The 21464-nt window shown below is 28.0% G+C and overlaps 1 protein-coding gene across 1 annotated transcript; it reads right to left on the bottom strand.

Annotated features, from left to right (window-relative positions):
* Positions 1 to 614: 614 nt before the first annotated feature.
* On the bottom strand, positions 615 to 17005 carry LOC107450349 (uncharacterized). The gene is made up of 2 exons (XM_043040417.1): positions 16926 to 17005; positions 615 to 1263 (listed from the first exon to the last, which is right to left on the bottom strand). Exons 1-2 carry the CDS (start codon positions 17003 to 17005, stop codon positions 615 to 617), a joined length of 729 nt encoding a protein of 242 aa, XP_042896351.1.
* Positions 17006 to 21464: the final 4459 nt, after the last annotated feature.

The raw sequence follows: 21464 nt of genomic DNA on the forward strand, positions 1-21464 counted from the left end.
TATTACCTTTATTGTTTTCTAATTCATTTTTGCCATAAAGATTTAAACTATCCGGGTATCGTCTGGTAAGGGTTCTTTTCTTCCCTGCATAATTATTGTATTTTCGCATATATTTAATAACTTAATCTCTCATCTTAATTTTTCGTACTATTTTAATTATTCTTGTAGCATAATCATATTAATGAAAAGCCCCGGAAACTCACTGTGATTCAATGTCCCTTATGTATTATTGTACTATGTATAAAATTGCTATGTATAAAATTCCTATGTATAAATATCCTATGTATAAAATTCCCTATGTATAAAATTCCTATGTATAAAATTCCCTATGTTTAAATTTCCCTACGTATAGTTGTTTAATAAAACTTCCATAGGGCAATGAAGAAATGTTGCCATAACCTATAGAATAATTTCATCAAAAATTATAGCACACCATAGTTTTAAGACAAAAAACTTGCTATAAAAAATAAGAATGGAAATTCCAATGTGGTTTTACCTAAGGTAAAGTTTCTTTTTTTTTATTTCCAATGGCAGACATGAAAGACAAATTTGTAGCCAAGAACAATATAAAGAAAGAACAAAAAACGGAAACAAGAGCTACAAAAATAAAGAGTCTATAGGTCTGTAATAATGCATCTCGCCCGCCAATATCGTTCCCACAAGGGCCCAGGAGGAAGTGCAGGGCAACGTCTTAGATGGTTAGCGTCCATTTCTTCTTGTTGGTTACATAATGGACAAAGGGGGCTTGAAAAGATTTTAATTTTATACAGGTGTTTTGATAAACAGTCATGGCCAGTGGCGAGGCGAAAAAGGGCCACAGATTTTTCTCTTGGCCATGACGGAATATCTTTAATTCCTTCCAACCAGTCCTTATTTTTATTTGCTTCTTGGAGTTTTGCTTCAAATGTTGTTCGCAGAGAGATTTTTATTAGCCTTTTCGCGGTGTGGAAAGGAACTGGCTTAAGTGATATTTGTAGAATCTTGGCGGCTTTTTTGGCCAAGAAATCTGCAGTTTCGTTACCTTGAAGTCCACAATGCGCTGGTACCCATTGCATGGCGACATTTTTGTTGTGTTGGTCAAGCCTGTGAAGGGCTTGACGCCAATGTAGAATGTCGGCAGATGCGGGGGCTTTGGAGGAAGCAATAGCTTGGAGTGCGGCTTTGGAGTCAGAGAGGATGACTACGTTATTAAATTTCTCAAGGTGATTCTGTAGTTGTGACAGAGCTACGCTTATTGGCGATACTTCTGCATCGAAGGCTGTTCTAGACGAACCAATCGGGGTGTAAAATGAAAGTTGCAGGAAACTCCGGCTCCTGCATTAGTGCCTTCAGCCAATCTTGAACCGTCTGAGAATATATGTAGCCATTCGTTCTCTGGGTACAGTAAGTGCAAAGTCTCCAGGGCGATAGATTTTAAGACTTGATCATTTGTGTCTCTTTTGGAAACATCTTGACACAAGTTTAAACTCAGTGAGTATCTCTCTTTTTCAATAGGGCACTGACGGTAAAGTTAAACCATACACTTTTTCCTTATACGTGACAAATATTTACCATACGTATATGACAAAAATTTGCCATGATCTTGGGACAAAAATTTGTCATACGCTTATGGAATTTTTTTTCATACGTTTATATCGAAAGTGTATGATAAAATTTTAATACAGGCAAAACCCCGTAGGAATATCGGATGGTAACTTCTCATGGCCAACCTAGATCAAATTTTGCAAAAAGGCGCATATATTAAATATTAATCTGTAACAAATTGCTATTTTGAACCCAATCATTTCATTTACTATATAACGTCTGTATACCAGATTACGGGTAAACCGTCGACTCTAAGAATACAACATTCACCATGAATTTAGATAAGTACAATTTTAAACAAATTACGATGTCCTATTTTCAATTTTTTAATCATATAATTTTTTTACTGAGACTTTCAAGAATCGAAATTTTTTGATTGCTTTAGCGGAAACCATTGCTTTAAAGTAAATTATAAATGATTCAGTTTTGTCAAATGTTTAAAAGATAGCATCAGTGATAATTCGCTAGTTTTCAAGTTGTTTATTGCGCTTTCTGTAATATCTAATTATTTTTTATTCGTTTCGTCTGGTTAACGGAATAAAAAAATAAGTTTTGTTCTGAAAAGGAAAATTAATGGAGAAATAATACTAAATTGCTTAGGATAAGCTGAAAAAATACCAACATTATTATTGACGCCGAAGATAATAAATTAATTTTGTTAATATTTACTAATTGAAGCAGAGTAGTAAACTAAGTGCGAATGTTTGACGTCAATTATGCTTACAGAGTGAAATAAAATAAAAGCTATGTCCTTAAGTAAAATTATTGGAGAAAATGTACTTACTTGTTATGGAAAACCGTAAAAAGTAGCCCTACTTTTATTGACACCAACGATGCGTAATTTTGGTAGTAGACACTACTGCCATGATGAAAATTAATTGACTTTTAATATGTACCAAATATACTCCTAAATCGGTACAAAGTATTTGAGTAAATTTGGTGCCTATTCCAGCTGCACCAATACTTTACATTTTTATGATAGATACTACGGAAATGGGCTCTTACGGCTTCTCGAAGATTTAAGTACAGGAGGAAATTGTTTGAATGTGGTAAATTTTAAATACAAGTTATCATATGGTACTGAATACACTAAATCTTTTTATTTTGATTGAATGAACTACTAAATACGTTTTTTGCTTATTCTAGTGACGTGAAGCCACCGGGAAGGATACAAATAATAATAAATAATTATAAATAAAAAACATTGGTATTATTTTAGCTTCATTATTTGCTTCGGCATTTGTCTTTCAATTTTGTGCATGGTTTTTTAGTTCTGTTCAGCGCTGATTTATTGAATGCTTTGCTCGACCAGTACGAAGAACGGTTATTTAGATATTAAAATATATATTATTAAAGATATTTAGGCTTTTAGACTAAATGTCTTTAGAAATAAACCCTAAACGTATCAGATTCAGAGCACTGTTTCTTATCCTTTATTACTCTTAATAAGGATACTTTATGAAACAGACATTATTGTAGACAGATTTATTTTAAATTTGTATACTTACATATAGAATCTTAGTGATTGAAACATTTCTTATTATTCAAATTCTATTTGAATATCCTATTTAAATATTTCTTTCTGACTTACACTAACTATTTAGAAATATAAAAGTATCATACGTTTTATTGGATAGTTTCTTAAATTATTTCAAGATGCATTTCACACAGATAAGAAAGACATATAAGTAATGCACAGAAGGAGCTATATAGGTGACTTCACGTGATACTAAAAGTACTTGATACTATTAATGGGAGATGACCAAATAGGATATAATTGTGGTCATTTTAGATTAAGATATCAAAGTGGACATTCCCTTCATTATCCTCATAGGGTCAAAGTGATTTACTAATGGGCAGTATAGAACAATTTAGTGAGTAACTGTTTAATATAATGGATTTACCTTAATGTCTTGAAATTCTGGAATGGCTACACAAATCAGTCCTACAATACCATAGATTTACATAACTGAAACATATTTATGCATTATAGAAATTAAACTGGGCAAAACAGCTTTTGGATCAAGAATTCAAGTTACTTGAAGGATTATTTTAGAATTTGAATCACCTTTTTGACTCGAAATGATTATTTAAGAAATCTGAAATTTAAAAACAAAAGTGTTTATCGAAAAAAGCGCAGTATAACTTTCATTCATTTATGCTAGCAACTATTTTGAGTATATTAATTTGAAATTAATTGCTTCAAGAATATTAAGTAAAACGTAACCTCACCGTTAAACACTCCGTATCAAATTACTGTATAAAGTATTGGGAATTTTGGAGCTTCATCCGTAAAATCCATTTTACCTTGAATTCCATCTTATCCGTAAAATATAATATTGTAATTTTCATAATAATATTCATTTAACTAGAGTGATTCATTGATTTTACAGTAATTATTACAATGAAAACTGCGATGCATTCGATTTTTTGTTCCGTAACATGCTCCAGTAAAAAAGGAATTCACGGTACAAAGTACGGGAGCCATGTGTGCCGTCATATTTTACCGTAATTTGATATGGAGTTTCTTACAGTGCATCACGTTGGATTTCACGTTGGATGCAAAATGTTGCGAATGTCTTTATTCTTTTTTAGGTTAATTTCCCATATATAATAATATAATAGTATTATAATATTTAATAATGCAAAATAATCGATAAATATAAAAATGAATATCAGCGTTTGGGGGGGGGTTGCGTGTGTGTCCTTTATAGACTACAAACAAGGAGCTTTGCTTACTTCAATAACGTAAAGTCACCGAAGATTGCAACATATAATATTAAAATTAAAGAAATAAATTTATTTTTGCTATATTAAATGAAAAACTTAGTGGAAGAACCAGGTAAGTGACATGTTCAGAACGAGAAAGGATTTTTTATCCATTTATTTTATTACCAATTTATTAGAAGGTGGGACTAACAAATTCATTACATTATTTGGTTTACTACTGCCTAATTTAAAATAAAAATCATGCAAGCTTAACTAAAAAGTTATATGGATTACTTATGTCAAGAAAAAAGTGAAAGCAGAAACTATCTATTGTATTAAACATACCTATATTGACGCTACATTACTACATTAATTCCCCTAAAAATGTGATTCACCTGGTTCTTCCATCAAGCTCTTTAATTGTGTCGGTATATGCCTTTTCAGTTTTGAGCACGATTGCCTTGTGTTTCTCAGTGCTAATTTATTGATTTTCTTCTTTTTTATTCACCCCGTGAGAAGAACGGGTATTCATCTAGTCTTTTATATCAATCATTAATGTAAGAAATTGCATTTTATTATCAGTTAAATAGTATTTTTAAGCTTGTGTGTTTGTGAGTTTTAACCTGCCATAATGAGTTTAAAACATGAAAATAAAGAAAATCTACCTTATTTTCTTGAAAATTGGAAAAAATGTAAATTAATAGCTATTTTAAAGCTTACCATTGCGAACTTTTTTTTTTAAATTAACTGTCTTTTCTCAACGCAGTTCCTGAAAGAATTGCTTACGTTAAAATAGATTTTCGAAGTTTATCAAAATACTCGATGTTATGTAACTGTCGCGGCTTCGTTACTGTTATTCAAGACTATAACATAAGTCACACTAATCATCGCCAGATTTGCTGGTTATGAAAAAGACGTAAAATGTCAGTATAAATAGAGGAATAATTTTCCTGGAAAATACATTTTAAAAAAAATACATGAATAAAAAACATTTCGAACAAAAATATTTGTTTTTTCAAAATCGAAAAGAAAATTCAAGCTCTACGTTGATCAGCTACATTGTACGATTGTTCGTAGAACGCTGTCGGTAAAAAAAAAATTCGATTTGGGAAAAAGTTAAAGCAATAAAAATTAGGAATATTTATTATTTTTATGGGTCCTAAGTGGAAAATCTTTCAAATACACTATTTAGAAAAATAACTAAATAATGACAATTTAAAAAATTATTTTACTGTCTTAGGGTTTTTAACGAATATTATTCTTTTTTTTTATTGTAATCGGGTTTATCAGAAGAAAAAAAAAACACGACAGTTATTATAAGTAAAGTTGACTATTGCATTCAAATAACGCTACTGAAAGAAAAAACAATTGTAAATTTATATCCTAACAACATATAAGTAAATAAAAAATTGCGCAGTCCAATAAAAGAGTGTTTAATAATTAATAGTTTAGATAAAGAACGCTTTTGTCATCTAGTGTTTTTTAAAATATCAATTATCAGCTTCAGTAAAAATAAAATCCTTTTAAAATTATATTTTATTTATAAAAAGGTTGGTTAGTTTATTGCTAAATAGTTTAAATACCCCTTCCTTGTAGCTGGAAAAAATGAATAATAAAGTCTATAAAATGGTCATAATTAACTCACCGAAATCTAGCACAATAAGGAAAAGCATGTAGAGAAACAATTAATAAAAATTAAATAACTATATATTTTTTATTACTTGGTACCCTTTTCAGTGACTTTACTTTATACGATTAAGGAAATCTTGTTTTAATAGTTCAATTTCTAAAATTAAAAATTAACTGTATTTCGTATCACGTGGTTATTGCTCGCGACCATATATGGCAGTACTTTTACTTTCGTTACTTGTACCGCCGGTACAAGTAAAAAGTACGTACTTTTACTTGTACTTCGTTACTTTTTAAATTTAGTACTTTTACTTGTACTTTCGTTACTTTTTTAGGGAAAAAGTACAAGTATTTGTAACGGAAATATCGAATGAAATCGTTACTTTTTTCTAAAACTCGGTAAGCTTTCTAAAAAAAAAAGAAATTAAATTTAAAAAAAAATGCTTATGTTTTTTTAATTTATAAAATTAATGTGCAATATATATGCATTCACAGCTAACTTCGTGTTTAAATACCTTCTGTTTCAACTTATACTGCACATTCAATTATTTTTTACTAGCTCAAAGATCACAAAGCTATCTGAAACCCCGTGTTTGCTTTGTTTATGTTTGTGCTTTTAAAACGCGTTTCTAAAGAGTAAAACAATTTTAAATCAATGGTAATTTAAATAAATAAAAATAATAAACTAAAAATTAAAATCAATAGATAAAATTTCTTTTTCGTGCAAATCCATAAAAAGTTTGATATTAAAATTATATTTGATTTTAAAATTATATTATACGATTATATTATAAAATTATATTATAATATTCTTCCGAATTTAAAAATAAATTAATGTCCATAACTTTCAAAATTAAAAATAATTAAATAAATAACAACAATTTTGCAAAAACATTAAAGAACATAAGAATATTATTCAATAAAATTTTAGGTTACTTTGAATTTTCGATTTCCTAGAAATGTACTTTTAAATCGTTACTTTTTTTGTTTAGTACTTGTACTTTTACTTGTACTTTTTACTCGTTACTTTTTAAAATAAGAACTTTTTACTCGTTACTTTTTTTAAAAATACTTGTACTTTTACTCGTTACTTTTTAAAAGTAACGCTGCCATATATGCTCGCGACCGACCTCTTCATGATAATGAAGTATTGCAAAATTCAAGCATTTTTCCGATGAATTAGCACTTTAGTAAATAACATATTTTTTACCGTTGGTTCTTCAATTTTCTAATTTCCATTGATTTTTCATTAACAGAGTTTATAGAAAAATATTTTTAAATCTTATAGAAATAGATTTCAAAACCTTGTTTAACATGAATTTTTACGTGGTTTTAGGCAATTTTCAATATAATTAATCGGAAAATATGATTCCAACTTCGTTTTGATTGAGCTTATACCCGCAGTATGCACAAATGCATTTATGCTTTTCACAGGTATTTGCATAAATGAAGATCTTAATGCAATAACAGGTGTTCCAAGAATGCTTATTTTTAAAACTCTTAAAAAAAAAGAAAAAAGAAATAAACACGAATGTTAGTACTAGCAACTTTTTCACAGAAAGCTTGAATATGGTGAAAATGCTGGCCCTAATCTACCAAGCATAAATGCGTTTTGGTAGTGCTTCGGGGGAAAATTCAATGCATTTTTTTTAAACGTGACTGGAAAATAAAGTGGCATTAAGTCTGTTTACGGTGCCTCTAAAGGAGCCATCAGCAGATAAAGTTTAGATGTAAGAAAGGGCTAGGGATATAGCTTGTGCAGACATGCTTTTGTGGCGTGCAATTTATGCTGAAAATTACAGTGGTCAGTGTTTATGTTCTTCGTTGTGGTTGAAAAAAAAATCGATAGAACTGTATTTGTGTTAATATATTACATAAAAGGGATAAAAGCATATTTTAGTTACATAGACAATGTGTTTTTAATCTTAAATTTAAAGAAAAAGAGAAAAAACTAATGTGCATTTCTGAAAAAAACTAATATTTTTTACTTAACATAAACGCATATGGGTTGATTGAAATAGGCCTAAAATTGCCCGTATTCTGCAATTCCAATGTTCCAAATACTGGAATTGTTTTTTTCTTTCGTGCAACCGGATAACAGCAAATTGACATCGATATCAGAAAAAAAATGATTTTTATTCTTTATTTTAGCTACGATGCAAACATACATAACTATTTTTCACAGAATTTTTAATTCGCCTAAAAGCCTATGAATTATTTGTTATAAGCTGGTGGTGGTGGTTGTCAATTTACGTCGCACTAGAGCTGCACAATGTGTTATAAGCTGGAAAAATATAAGATTACAGCGAAAGTACTAAAGATTTCTTAAAAGAGAGTGGTGCATTTCGCAATTGGCAAGGAACTGGATTTTTATGGCTTTGCTTAGCACATTCAAACGATACATTAAGCCCGTATGATTCTAGAAGATAAAATTCATTCGTTTTTCTGAAATTTCTTACGAAATACTTTTGTATTTTGCTTCATTAAATATTTCTGATATTCGTGACAATTTGCTTTTACTAATAAAATGAGCACTTTTTCTATTTCTGTGTTTTATGTTGTTTCTTAATGTATTATACCCAAGTGCTTAGATATCTTACTTCATTTAGATGTGATAAATTCATTAAACTATTTATGCTAAGTTAGAAGTTCTGTAATTTACCAAAAACTATGTTTTTATATCAGTATTTTTTTTAAAAAAATATTAATAAAGCAGTCTTCTTAGTAATAATTTCTCGATAGATGATATTTTTTTGAGACTACTGCAAGATTTACGAACTTTGAAATGGGCAGTATAACAATCTGTTAGGCTTAAAATTTAAAATTTTAGAGTTAAAATATTAGTTCAAAATTATTTCCATTTCCATTTCAAGAATTCTACTTTAAAATTAAGTGTGATTCTTATTAAAATTAAGTATGAAGCTTATTATCTTATCCAGGAAAAATAACGATGTTGAAATAGAAAAGAATATGAATATGTTCCGATTCAATTTCTATTGAATTTGCTGGTTGTTAATAACAGAGTGGTAGTTGCAGAAGTCATCGCTATTCCTGGTATTCATTCATTATCTATATTTTTCTCTTTCATTGAAATTCTAATTATTTAAAAAGAAAATTCTTTCTAATAAAGTGACTGCTTTCAGGGAGTGATATGATTTTTATTATGCTATTTGACAATGATAGATTTGAAATTTAACATCAAAGGGTTTTATTTCAATGTATTTTCGACAATGGTATTGAAAAGGTTCTTGCTAACGATAGTTCTTTTTTTCTTCCCGATTGATGTGATTTATATTTTTTTCAAGATGCATTTGTTGTTATCGAATAAGATATTGAATGGCGAGTACTTTTTTTTAATTTGTCTTACTCATAATTTCTGCTTACTCTGAGCACCATGTCTAAGAGATACATAACGATACAGGAAACCCTCTAAGACTCACTTTCGGACTTATAATAGGAAGATTTAGAAATTTATCAGTCAGATCTTAACGAAACAGGAGATTTAACTGATAAGGAAAACAAAGATAAAATATTTTGAACTTGATATTCCATAAATTAATTCCATGAAAATACCGGTGAAGTAATGGATTTTATTTATAAAAGTAATAACGTAAATGAATCAAAAGTTCAAATTCCAGGAACATCGTCAGTACAGTAAGTTCCTGGCAAACGTCAATGATAGAAAAATGGAAAGTCGCAAAAAAAGGCACATAATTTTTTTTCACTTAATTTTCTTTATTGTGTTTACATACCCTTTTGTAGTTAACTTGTCGAAATATAAGTTATTTGACACTCAATATTTAATTCGGCGTTTAAGCGGTTGAAATGAAAATAGTATAATATTTAAAAATAAATAGTTTCAAAAAAATTTTTTTTCGGAAAATGTAAGTTTAGTTTAAATATTTGGTTGATTCTAATCTGTTGCACCAGTGTACAAAACTTTCTTGCGTAAAAAAAATAAACCAATGAAAAAACAAGAAAGGAACTTAATGTAATTTAACGACGCAACTTTAAATGAAATTTAGATTTTCTATCCACACAAAGTTTATAATTGAATTAGTGTTATTAATAAACAAGTATAATAAACAAGATATTAATAAGCAAGTACATTAATAAACAAGTAAAAAATCTGATTAGCGTTAATTTTTGTTTTTTTACACATTGATGACAACTGTCATAGTTTTAAGAACAAGCATACTAAGAGCAAATGTTTATATTACTTTAATGGTAAATTATGCCAAAATCTATTAAAAGATAGTTGGTACAAGCAATGATCAATGATGGTAAGATTAACAAACCTTTTTCTGCACACAATACAGCTTTTCTATGCTGAGAGTATAATTGAAAAGTAAGATTTAATGACAAGGTGGTAACAAACAATCAAATTCAAAGCAAACTTATTATGCACTCAAAATTACGAAGTTAAAATACACTGTTAAAAATTCCGGATAAAATTGCTATGCAATTCTACTGAACAAAAAATCAGACCTATCGCAATTTTTACAATAATATTTATTGAATATACATACATTTCTTAGAAATATTTATTGCATTTACATACATTACAATAATATTTACTGAATTAAATATTACTTTAAACAGTACGGTATATAGCTTCCCTGTGAAAATGAGTTTTAAAAGAAATATATATTTCACGGATGCTGTACTCAGGGTGACAGTATTTTTCCCGTAATTTCAGCCAAAATTTTTCACAGTGTATGTTGTCAACTACGGATGATGCAAAAAGGAGAAAGGAAAATAAAGAATAAGACTAATAATAGGCAGTAAGTTATATAAGTTTAACCTCCAGGATAAGCTCTTGGAGAAGCTCCACGGTTCTATTCGATTAGTAAAATTCGACAAGTAAAATTATTTAAGAAATCATAACTTGCAGAAAACATTTTAATGCCATACATTATAGTTACTTGGAGACATTTTAAAATATTTCGGCCAAAATATTTTTCGGTCGTAATAATTTAAAATGTTTAATTATCTTATTAAAATTGGTCTGCAGAAATATTAGTTATCATTTTATCAAAATTTAAGAATACTTTCAAAATTAATTCCGAAGAAATAATTTTTCAGAAAGTTTCAACTCGCACCCTTTCTACATACAGCATTAATCTTTACACTACAATAGCTCGATACAGCATTAATCACAACGCGATACTATTAAAAAGCGATTTTCATGATTCCGTAACTAAACATAATTAATCTTAGAAAACTGATTGATTGATAGTATTGTAGTCATGCAGGGCATGTTTGACAACGATTTATTAATGCCATATCGGTAAATGAAGAGTCATATCATGAAGGAATGGTAGTACATACGTCTTTTGGGATATAACGTATTAGATTAATGGCTAAATTAAATGGTTCAGATAATCTAATTTATGACAGTGCTGTCTGATTCTGCTAAAAGTTATATATAACGCTTATGGAATCAAAATAGGCTGGGTTATGATAAAATAGAAGAGTTTAACTCTGCATAAATTTTCATACAAAACTGATATATTTCATTCATAATTAAAAGGGTTATGAATTTGTTTCGGATTACCTAAATTATACCTTCCAACTTTTACGCTTTTCCAATAGTTTTGTCCCATTTGTAGTGAAATAACTATTGAAATGATATTGTAGGTGAATGCTTAATTCCCTTTTAGCAATCATTTAAAACACGATAAGAAAACTAAAAGTTTTTCTTTATTTGTACTCAACTTATTTTAATGTAATGGTAGTTAAAATTATAGTATTTTATTGCATTATTTACAGTTTTTTTGTTCATAATAAATTTGTTAAAACGAGAATGAAATATAATGGCAAAATTTTTTTGACCATGTCAAATATAAAAACAAAATCTTCCAGAAAATCCAAAAGAGTTTGCAGGTATGCTTAGTGTAAAAAAAAGTCATCTAATTTAAAAATTTGAAAAAGAAAATAATATTTGGAAAACAAAAATATTTTTTCTATGAGAAATTGAAGAAAAAGATGTAACTGTTGCTTATATGTGTATAATTGGGAACTAGAAACTCGAGAAAAAGTGAAGTGATTATGTCCAACCACGTGGTTAAAATCAGATTTAATCGAATACATGTAAGCAACGTCATTAGTGTAGGGAATATCTAGCAAATGCATAGCAGACACGCTTTTTACTTTAAAAATAATGCTTGTCCTAAACATTTATAAACTGTGTACCTGACATATTATCTTTATAAAAAAAGTATAAAATGTAATGCGTATGCATAAAATGTAAAGTACATGCATAAAAAAGTGTATATGGACTACTAGGCAATTGCTCACATATCCTCGTAAGTCTGGTTAGATGTTAGTCTGGCTTATGGTTAATACAAAATAAAACAAAATGAAATGCAAACCTATTTGTTTCTCTAAAAATGCAATAGATCTCGTACTTTAACAAATAATAGTAAATCACAACCATTCCAAAGTATGAAATATTCATATTTCATACCTTGCCAGTTTGTCATTTAACATTATACCTAGTCTCGAAGCGATGAGAGAAAATATACTATCCTTGCATGCGTTTCTGTTCAATTTTCAATAAGGTTCAACAATGTTCTAAGTAACGTATACATTTACTGAACAACATAAATACACTAAGTATATTCGCGTGGCTGTTTAATTATTAAAAATTAATAAAATTACAATGAAAGTGCAAGATGTAAAAGCGAAGTTAAATTTTAAAACACTCAAAACACGCTTCTCTAAAGTAAATGAAGAACTAAGCATTTACCTTTTATGAAGATAAATGTGCCTTTACACGCATCACTTTATGAGCAGCAAAATCTTAATGGATTATTTGACAGTTCTCATCTGCAAATATTACCATATAGATCAAATTTCAAAACTTATTCATTTCAAATCCTTTTCATAAAAATTTGTTACATCGATTAATAACTTAAACCATAGAGTGTTTTAAAATACCTTTTCAAGGTACATTTAAAGAGCAGACGAAATGAAACAAAAAGATTCAAATGCAACTTGAAATTACAAGCCAAGGCAATCAACAGCAGCAGCAAAAGTATTTAGCAGAAAACGCAACGCGCAATTAAAAAGATATATTGCATAATTTTATACAAGAATGAATTCTTTCATTGGGCTTAGGCTAAGAAATTTATCATGCCCAGAATCTCGAGAATTCTCTTTTATTATAGCTAGAAGCTGGCGTGCCAACTCGCCATTAAATTTGCATTTCCCTTTAACACGCTGGGAAAATCCAGGAAGTCAACAGGAATTTTCGCATGACTACGATCAAAAAGAGCGACCATCACTGTTCTTATCGAAGATTAAATCTCATAAAAATACACAAGCTGGCGTTAAAGCCTATGCCGTTCTGGTGCATCTACTGTTTTTAGAATTTCAGTTTTCGAAGCTTCTTTGAAAATGGGTATAAATACATAATCCTCGGTATTCGCGAGACTTTTTCCGCTACAATTTAAACATTTATAATAAAAATCAATTGATCTATGCTTGAAACGTTTATCGTTTGAATATTTCAAAACCATGCTTATCTAAATCTTAATATTTTATCGTTAAATTCATGTTATATTTATTTAGACTACGTGAAGGGGAAGGGGCTACCTTATAAAAATACTTTTTAACTTAAGAAGAACTTGCTTCGATAAGGAAATGTCTTTAATGTAATCACAATTTCGTGAAGTAAAGGTATATTAATTTTTAACTTAAGAAGAACTTGCTTCGTTAAGGAAATGTCTTTAATGTAATCACAATTTCGTAAAGTAAATGTATATTAATATTCTCTGGAAATAAGCACGCAAGATTAATATCATTTCTTTCAAATTGTATAAGAAAAAATTTAGAACCATGAAATCGATTTTTCTTAACGAAACGAAAATGATATTTTTATTACATTTAGTAGTTTTATTGTATTTATTTTAAAAGCGTAAAGATTTTCTACAATAAAATTAAAAAAAGTTCCAACGAAAATATCTGTGTTCACAAATGTTTTCATTGCATAAGTTAGTATTGTAGATTTGAGTCACTTATTATTGTATTCCATAATGTTCAAGAAAACACAAACGTAATGTAAAAGTGAATGTAATAGATTAGGAGATGAATACTAATAAAACTCTAAATTATGTTTGTATAAATGTAAACATTGTTTTAATTTAGAAACTAGTAACGATTAATTTCAATTATTCCTAAATAGCAGGTTCAACACGTTGGACAAAAACTTATAGCTTCAAGAATTAATAAATCATATTTAATCATGATATTTCTATTTGTAACTTATTTCAGATATAAAACATATAATATTAATGAGTTTTGTATTTAAATCAATGACGGTATTAAAAAAGCTTGTCCAATTCCCCTCAGTTCACTGAAGAATTTTTTTCAGACCAATATTACAGTTTTTAAAAGAAAATTTCCACTAAAAACTAATACAAAACTAGAATTTTCCACAGTTTTCCACTAAAAACTAAAACTATTACAAATAAGTTCCTTAAAAACTCTATAAAGTATTATTTTAGTTAAAAAGTTGCATTTTTAGCTTAAGGAGGCTTGTATGAATTCCTTTTTTTTAGATTAATCATATATTAGGAAAATTCTAAAACAGAGTGCTGTTGTCTTTAAAATTAAATTTTAGTTAAGTTTTAAGAACTTGATGGGTTTTTTTTCACTTACGGTTATATACAATAAAAATTCTGAAGAAACGTTGAGGTTTGGCCATTTTTCAGTACCTTAAATCACATTTTATTTTGACCCTACCAACTGTCTGACACTTTAAATATGGACAGGGCCACAGTATCTAATCTCAGAAGTTTTGATGAAAAGGATATCATGTGTTTGTTCAGCAAAAGTAAATATTAAAAAGTCATTTTCAAAGTACGCAGAGAGTGTTTTTTATTAAAAAAGGAGTATTTAGAAAAATAGCTGACATGATAAACACGAGAAGATCACCTTCTGTATGTACACCAGGTATACAGATATGGTAGTAGACAACGAAAGTGAGTCCATGCTTGTAGAGCGCATTCAACTACAAATCCTGCTTTTGTAGTACCACTGCAGCCAAATAGGTAATTCAGCGCTACAAGCGGAATTTGTTTGAACATTATTTAACTAAATGAACTCGCACAACCTTGTGTTTTATCACGACGGCGGGGGCATATCACAACAGTTTCCAAGTAATCAACACTAAATAGAATAATATAATTAGCAATTTTGGCGCAGTTATTTGTCCACGCAGTTATTTGACGTTGTTAGACTTTTTTCTGTAGTAGTCTGCATATTCGAAATGTTTTGAAATTCTGAACATTAATAGTAATATTGCAGGAGTTATTCATGGAATGGAATCAGAAATCATCGATATTATATTAAAAAACTAGGTTCACAGGATGAGCTACTTTTCATCTAGTTGGGAAGGCCACTTCAAATGAGTTTTGTTCCATTATTAATTGGAAAGTTTATTGTTAAGAAGCAAAATTTAGAAGATTGCCCATTTGTGTTCATTGCATTTTAGCAAAGTTAACTTTAAACGTAAAACTTTGTACTAATTGTTTACACTAAATCGTACTAAAATTTAAACTTATTAGTGTAGAACATCGTATATATAAAATAAGCTTATAGTATAGAACATCGCAATATATAAAATAAAAATTGTTACAATTCCTAATCTCTAAAATAAAGAAAAAAATGATTCTGCTTTAAATACCAACAGGAAATAAAATTCTTAACTACAAGAGCATGCAAATTTAGTCTAATCCAAAATTTACTTAAAGTTTAATAATATATAAACATTAATTGATTTCTTGTGAATTTAGCTTTATATTATATAATTATATATTTTTATTTTTGCATAGGTAGACAATGCAACACAGAAAACTGTGCACAAAATAGATTTTTCAAAAACTATACTAAAGCAAAAGTATCTATCTTAAACTAATACGGCAAGCGTAGTTAACAAGTCTGACTATACACCGGAATACCTAACAGTACACAATGAAATATGGAAAGCTAAGTACAAGATGTTTCAACTATAGAATACTAAAGAAAATAGCTACATATTAATAGCAATTAAGAAAGCATTAACCAGGTGTTTTTAAAAAGAAAATAATTTACTATATTCCCGCTGAAAAAAAAAACTAAAAAAGCATAGAAATAAAATATGCAAATTTGTTTTTATCTTAATATGAAACGTATTTACTACTTGTAAAATATTAATACCATTGAATAATAGTAAATAATTATACCATTACACAATAATACAGTTGGAAATTAGTATACTGTTACCGATAAAATATATTTTCTCTTTCGGTATTGGTTATTCAATAGAACATTTTTAACAATGCACAAAATAGTTTCTTTGGGGACAATGCAAAAGAAGAAGTATACATCTTCAATTCCTGCAACACGTGTATTTGACTAGTTTAATCGCATTTATTTCAGCACACGAGACTTGGATTATTTCATTTAAATGGCTTAGGGAATATCTCATAAAATCCCCTATGCATTATCCACTTTTGTTCCATCATCTTCACGGTTATCTTCCTTCGTAGAATCCTTTTAAAGGGAGTTAGTTGCTCAAAGCAGCTGTTTCTGCTTAAGTACAGCACTGCCATTAAATAAGCATCAGTAACAGCTGCTTGTCTGGCCGCCGATTGTGCTAGTCCGGAGGACGTATACACAAAGAGAAAGAATTCCGATTTCAATATGTTAATGTAATATGCAGATATTGTGAAGATGATTTACAAGTGGGCTTAATTTTCTGAAGAGTTCTTTCAAACGACGATAGAAGAAAAAAATATCCAGATCATTATATTTTTTTAGAAATACAATTTGGTACAATGTTAGAAATAGCTTATTCTATTAGGTATCGGAATCTAGATTATTTGTTTTTGAAATCCAAAAGACCCCACCCCATCTAGTAAATGGTATATTTTACAAAGAACGTATTATAACATGAAGAGTTTAGTGAATTAATGACATTTAGTGAATTTGACAATAGTAAGTAATGATGAGCGTACCTTGTCTTAACTTCTTGTTCGTAAGCTTTCGATTTGCTTACTCCATAAACTCCATACTCCATAAACTCCATATACTCCATCCTTAACACTAATTTCAACTGTTTGATTTGTGACGTTCGCATTCATAGCACTTGAATCTTCTACAAAAAACAAAACAGGTTTTTTTAAGATACTCATTAATTGATTATTGCAAATGTATTTAAGATCATTATTTTTCTGAGAAACACTCTTTGAGACTGTTATTCAAATTTATTATCTACTGGGAACTTCCATAAAAAAAGATCTTGAAGGGTGTATAGTTAAATCAGACTGAAATAAAAACTTTCCAAGATGTGTATAATTTGTTTTCATAAATGTCACGGATTTCTTTCATACATTTAGCTCTTGATATGTATGTTTTTGACGTTGGAGGACCATCTTTTTGTCGAGTCTGTGTTGGAAACGTAAATTTAACTATTTTGTTTTTATATCTTGACTACCTTCACTTTCGTATTTCTTTTCTTCAGAATTTCCTAAAATTTGAAAAATGCAGTCCGTTACACTTTTTCTTAAATTTTTAAGTAACTATTAAAAATATTTCAATTCGCCTGCACAAATCATTAGCGTATGTTTATTTTTTCTAAAACTATTTTACTGATGCAATTTTTACAACACTATGCATTTTTCCAATTGTTACAATATTTTTTAAATATGTTGCAGTTAAATATTTAAGTTAAATTCATTAGATAAAAGAATGCAACATCTGGTCAAATTAAGCATTTAAAAAAACATTTGTGTAACCGAAGTTTTATTTGAAATGAATTTTATGTCCTTGTTGTTGTAATATTTGGAGTGTTTTTCAACTAAAAAATGTAAATACATGCATGAACTTTTCTACAGCATCTTAAAGCGTAAACAATTTGATAGAAATGAATAAGTTTATTTTAATGTATTAAAGTAAATTGCATTTAAAATTTATTTGCGTATAAAGTAATTTTTTTATATAAAGTATAAATTGAAATTCCGGTTGTCAGATGATGTCAATAAAAAAAGCATGTAATAAGAGACGAATTGGAGATTTAAAAAATATTTTAAGAAAATTATCATTTATTAAGGGAGGAAACATTTACAAATAAGCTCGCATTAAAAAGAAATACACATACTTAAAAGAAAAAAACATTTACTTGAAAAATGTAGGAAATTGCTCCTATTACGTCATTGTAACAATTTACAACTACAAAACTTAAAAATATAGTTAAAAATTTAAAAAAAAGTTTTCTTTTAATCTTTATACATTTCGTGAAAAATGACTTAAAGGAAAATTTTATTGCGTAATAATATAAAGTAAAAAGATACCAATTACTTCAAAATAATACTTAGAAAAAGAGTTAGTTCTATTTAAAAAAAGCAGTATTTGGTTTGTCAAATCATGTCGTTTAAAAACTTGTTCATAAAAAATCATTTTTTGTAGCGTTTATATTTAGAAATGGCTCAAGCACTTAACAATTTAGCAGAAAAATGAAGTAAATTAGCTTCTATTTAAGGGGAAAGCATTTCCAAATAGAGGACAAATTAAATTTATTAATTTGCTTTTAGAAAAATTTTGATGATACTGTAATGTTCCTTGAATTAAATATTCTTCGCTTTCAAATTTGTAGAAGTTTTAAGAAAGTGAAAGAAGTATTTTTCTTTAATTTCATTTGAGTTAAATGTCTTCACAAAAATCACAGCGGATGCTGTTATAAATCTTATTTCGAACGCAATTTCTCGCTTTCAAATAAAAAAAAGAATGAAAAATAAAAAGGAAATTATTTGAAACGTGTTATTTTTAAAGTATCTACTAAAATGCAAATGTCATTTAACGCACTATAAGCCTTATTTTTCCTATCGACTTCAGAAATGAAAGATATTCAACAAATTATTTTAAATGAGATAGAAAGTCGATTTTATTGAAAACTAATAACATGTAATTTAGTTTAAGACATATTTTTATTGTAATGCACCAAACAAGAACCTTAAATAAACACATTTTGTTTCTTTAACAGAGTAAAATGTATATTTTACTAAATTAGAAACTGAATTTAAATATTTGAATCAATTGGGAGAAATACAATTGTAAAATAACATTTCCTCCTCATTTCTTGCTAAAATACCAATGGGAATTTGATAAGAATAACTACAACTTTCTCCGTTGGCAGAAAAATATAAATTCCTTATATAAAATTTTTTTTATCTTACATCTTTTTTTTATCTTGCAAAATTATAGGAAGATTATTCACGATTTTAAATTAAATGAATTTGAATTTCATTGCTTTCACTATATTTTTATCACACACTTGCAGCGAATAAATAAATTGCAAAGTTAGAACTATCTATTTTTAGAAGAAATATATAACTTCTGAGATATGTAATATTGAAATTTATTTTTAGTATTTAAATCAATTTAAATTTCATCATTTTCACTATATTTTTGTCATACACTTGTATTTATTATTATTAATGATCAAATTAATTTAAATTCCATCGTTTTCACTATATTTATATCATACACCTGCATTTATGATTAGTAATTAAATTAATTTTCATTTCCTCTTTTGCACAATATTTTTATCATGTACTTGCAGTATATAAATAAAGAACTAGCAGAATTATAGCGAAATATTTTTAGAAAGAATTTATAATATCTGAGTTATTTAATCTTTAAATTTATCATTATTAATATTTGAATTAATTTAAATTTCATCGTTTTCACTATATTGTTATAGTGAAAACGATGAAATTTAATCTGCGCAGCAGCGTAATAGTGTACCCTTAAGGGGAGTTGTTTATTCTTGCATTTATTGTTAGTAGTAATTAAACTAAACTAAATTTCATCGAATAAAGGACAATAAATAGGATTGAATCTACATCTGCTTTATCACTGCATCGAATAAATAAAGGAATAGCAGAGTTATAACGAAATATGAATTTTAGAAAGAATTTATAATTTCTGAGATATTTAATATTCAAAAAATAAAATTTCTTAATATTTCTTTTATAAAATTTAGTTTCCTATTACTATAAAATACTATTAGAGTTATTTTTTATCTTTTAGTTTTACAGAATTTAAGGAAATTCAACGAACCAAATCAAATTATAATTTCAAATATGTTTGATGTTATATGGAGACAAGTAAAAATAAATCCCTTTAGGTTTTAACAGCAAATAAAGAATTTAATGTAATCCAATTCCTTTTGAAAGAACATTTCTTAATTCAATCAATTTCGTTCATTATGAAACTTCTTTGTACGTTTTATAAAGTTCCCTAAAAATTTAAGAACAATAATATGAAAAGAAATTGTTATATTATTTTAATCCCGATGTTATAAAGCAATAAAGAAATTTTTAAGTCAGTAAGCAAAATAGCAGTCTGTAAGTAAATATGCATGATTTATAAAAGATTTGATTTTAATCTTTCTTTTAATGAAGCATGATGATAACTTGTGAACTTCTTTTTAAATCGGTCTTCGTATTCCGAGATATTGATTAGCCACACTCTTTCGCAAAAAGAATTTCAAATAACTTGCAAAGTCAGAAGTATATTTTAATTTTTTATAAGTAAAAATATGTGCTTTAGTTGCAAATATAATTTATTTCATAATATTTGTAATGAGAATTGTAATAGAGGTAAAACTGATTTAAAATTGTCCAGAGTAATAAAAAAGAGAGTTTGTGGTTTTCTCACATATTCAGTAATGATTATGGTATCGTCCCGAAATTCGAACAGGAGTTCCAATGTGTGGTTTTAAACCCAGATTCTAAAAATTGTCGGCACTTTTTTAATTAAACAGTTCGGGAAAGATTACAAGATTAAAATTTCTTTATTAGATTAATCATGGTAGAACTAGATCAGCAATTATAGTATTGCATATAGGGCAGTTTCATTGCATTAAAATGGATTGTTTTAAAAACAATAATGCTTCTGTTGGTTGTGTGCTCTCTAGGTAAACAATGGTTGAAGCTGTTTACTACGCTCAGTCAATACTTCCAGTTATATCAGGACAAAGTCAATGAATAAAATATGATATTTGCCTTAAATCGTAAAATATGAGTTATCGTAATTAGAAATCATTAATATTTTTCAATTAATCGTTAAGAAAATACAGAAAAGTTTAAAAATTGAACTATTATTAATTTTTATAAGTAAGAGAAGTTCCTAATCATGCATAATTACTTCTTTATACAGGGTCATTCATAATTCCCTCCTCCTGTAAACGCCATTTTCCTTTACTACAACTGCCTTCAGTGGTACATGTTACTGCCATCTACCGGTAACTGCTCAAATTAAAACTTTAATACTTTCGGAATAATTTCATATGTTCTTTTTTGCCATATTCGTCTCCGTTTTTTCACTATAACGCTTCGAAACCCCGGAGGGAATTAGGAATAACCCTGTATAGCAATACATTTAAAATTATGAAGAGAATTAAAATAAAAATATGTATAGTATTTTATTTGGTAGCATCAAAGATTCGCACAGTTCTTTATTTTATATATAATAAGTGAATANATATATATATA

The sequence above is a fragment of the Parasteatoda tepidariorum genome, chromosome 3, assembly GCF_043381705.1.
Source record: "Parasteatoda tepidariorum isolate YZ-2023 chromosome 3, CAS_Ptep_4.0, whole genome shotgun sequence".
In the NCBI taxonomy this organism is placed as follows: domain Eukaryota; kingdom Metazoa; phylum Arthropoda; class Arachnida; order Araneae; family Theridiidae; genus Parasteatoda; species Parasteatoda tepidariorum.

Excerpts from the sequence above, each read along its gene's own strand:
- LOC107450349 (XM_043040417.1), bottom strand. The coding sequence starts at position 17,005 with ATGGAGTATATGGAGTTTATGGAGTATGGAGTTTATGGAGTAAGCAAA. Across the intron at positions 1,264-16,925 it reads GAACAAGAAGTTAAGACAAG|AACAGCCTTCGATGCAGAAG; the intron begins GTACGCTCATCA and ends TGGTTCGTCTAG.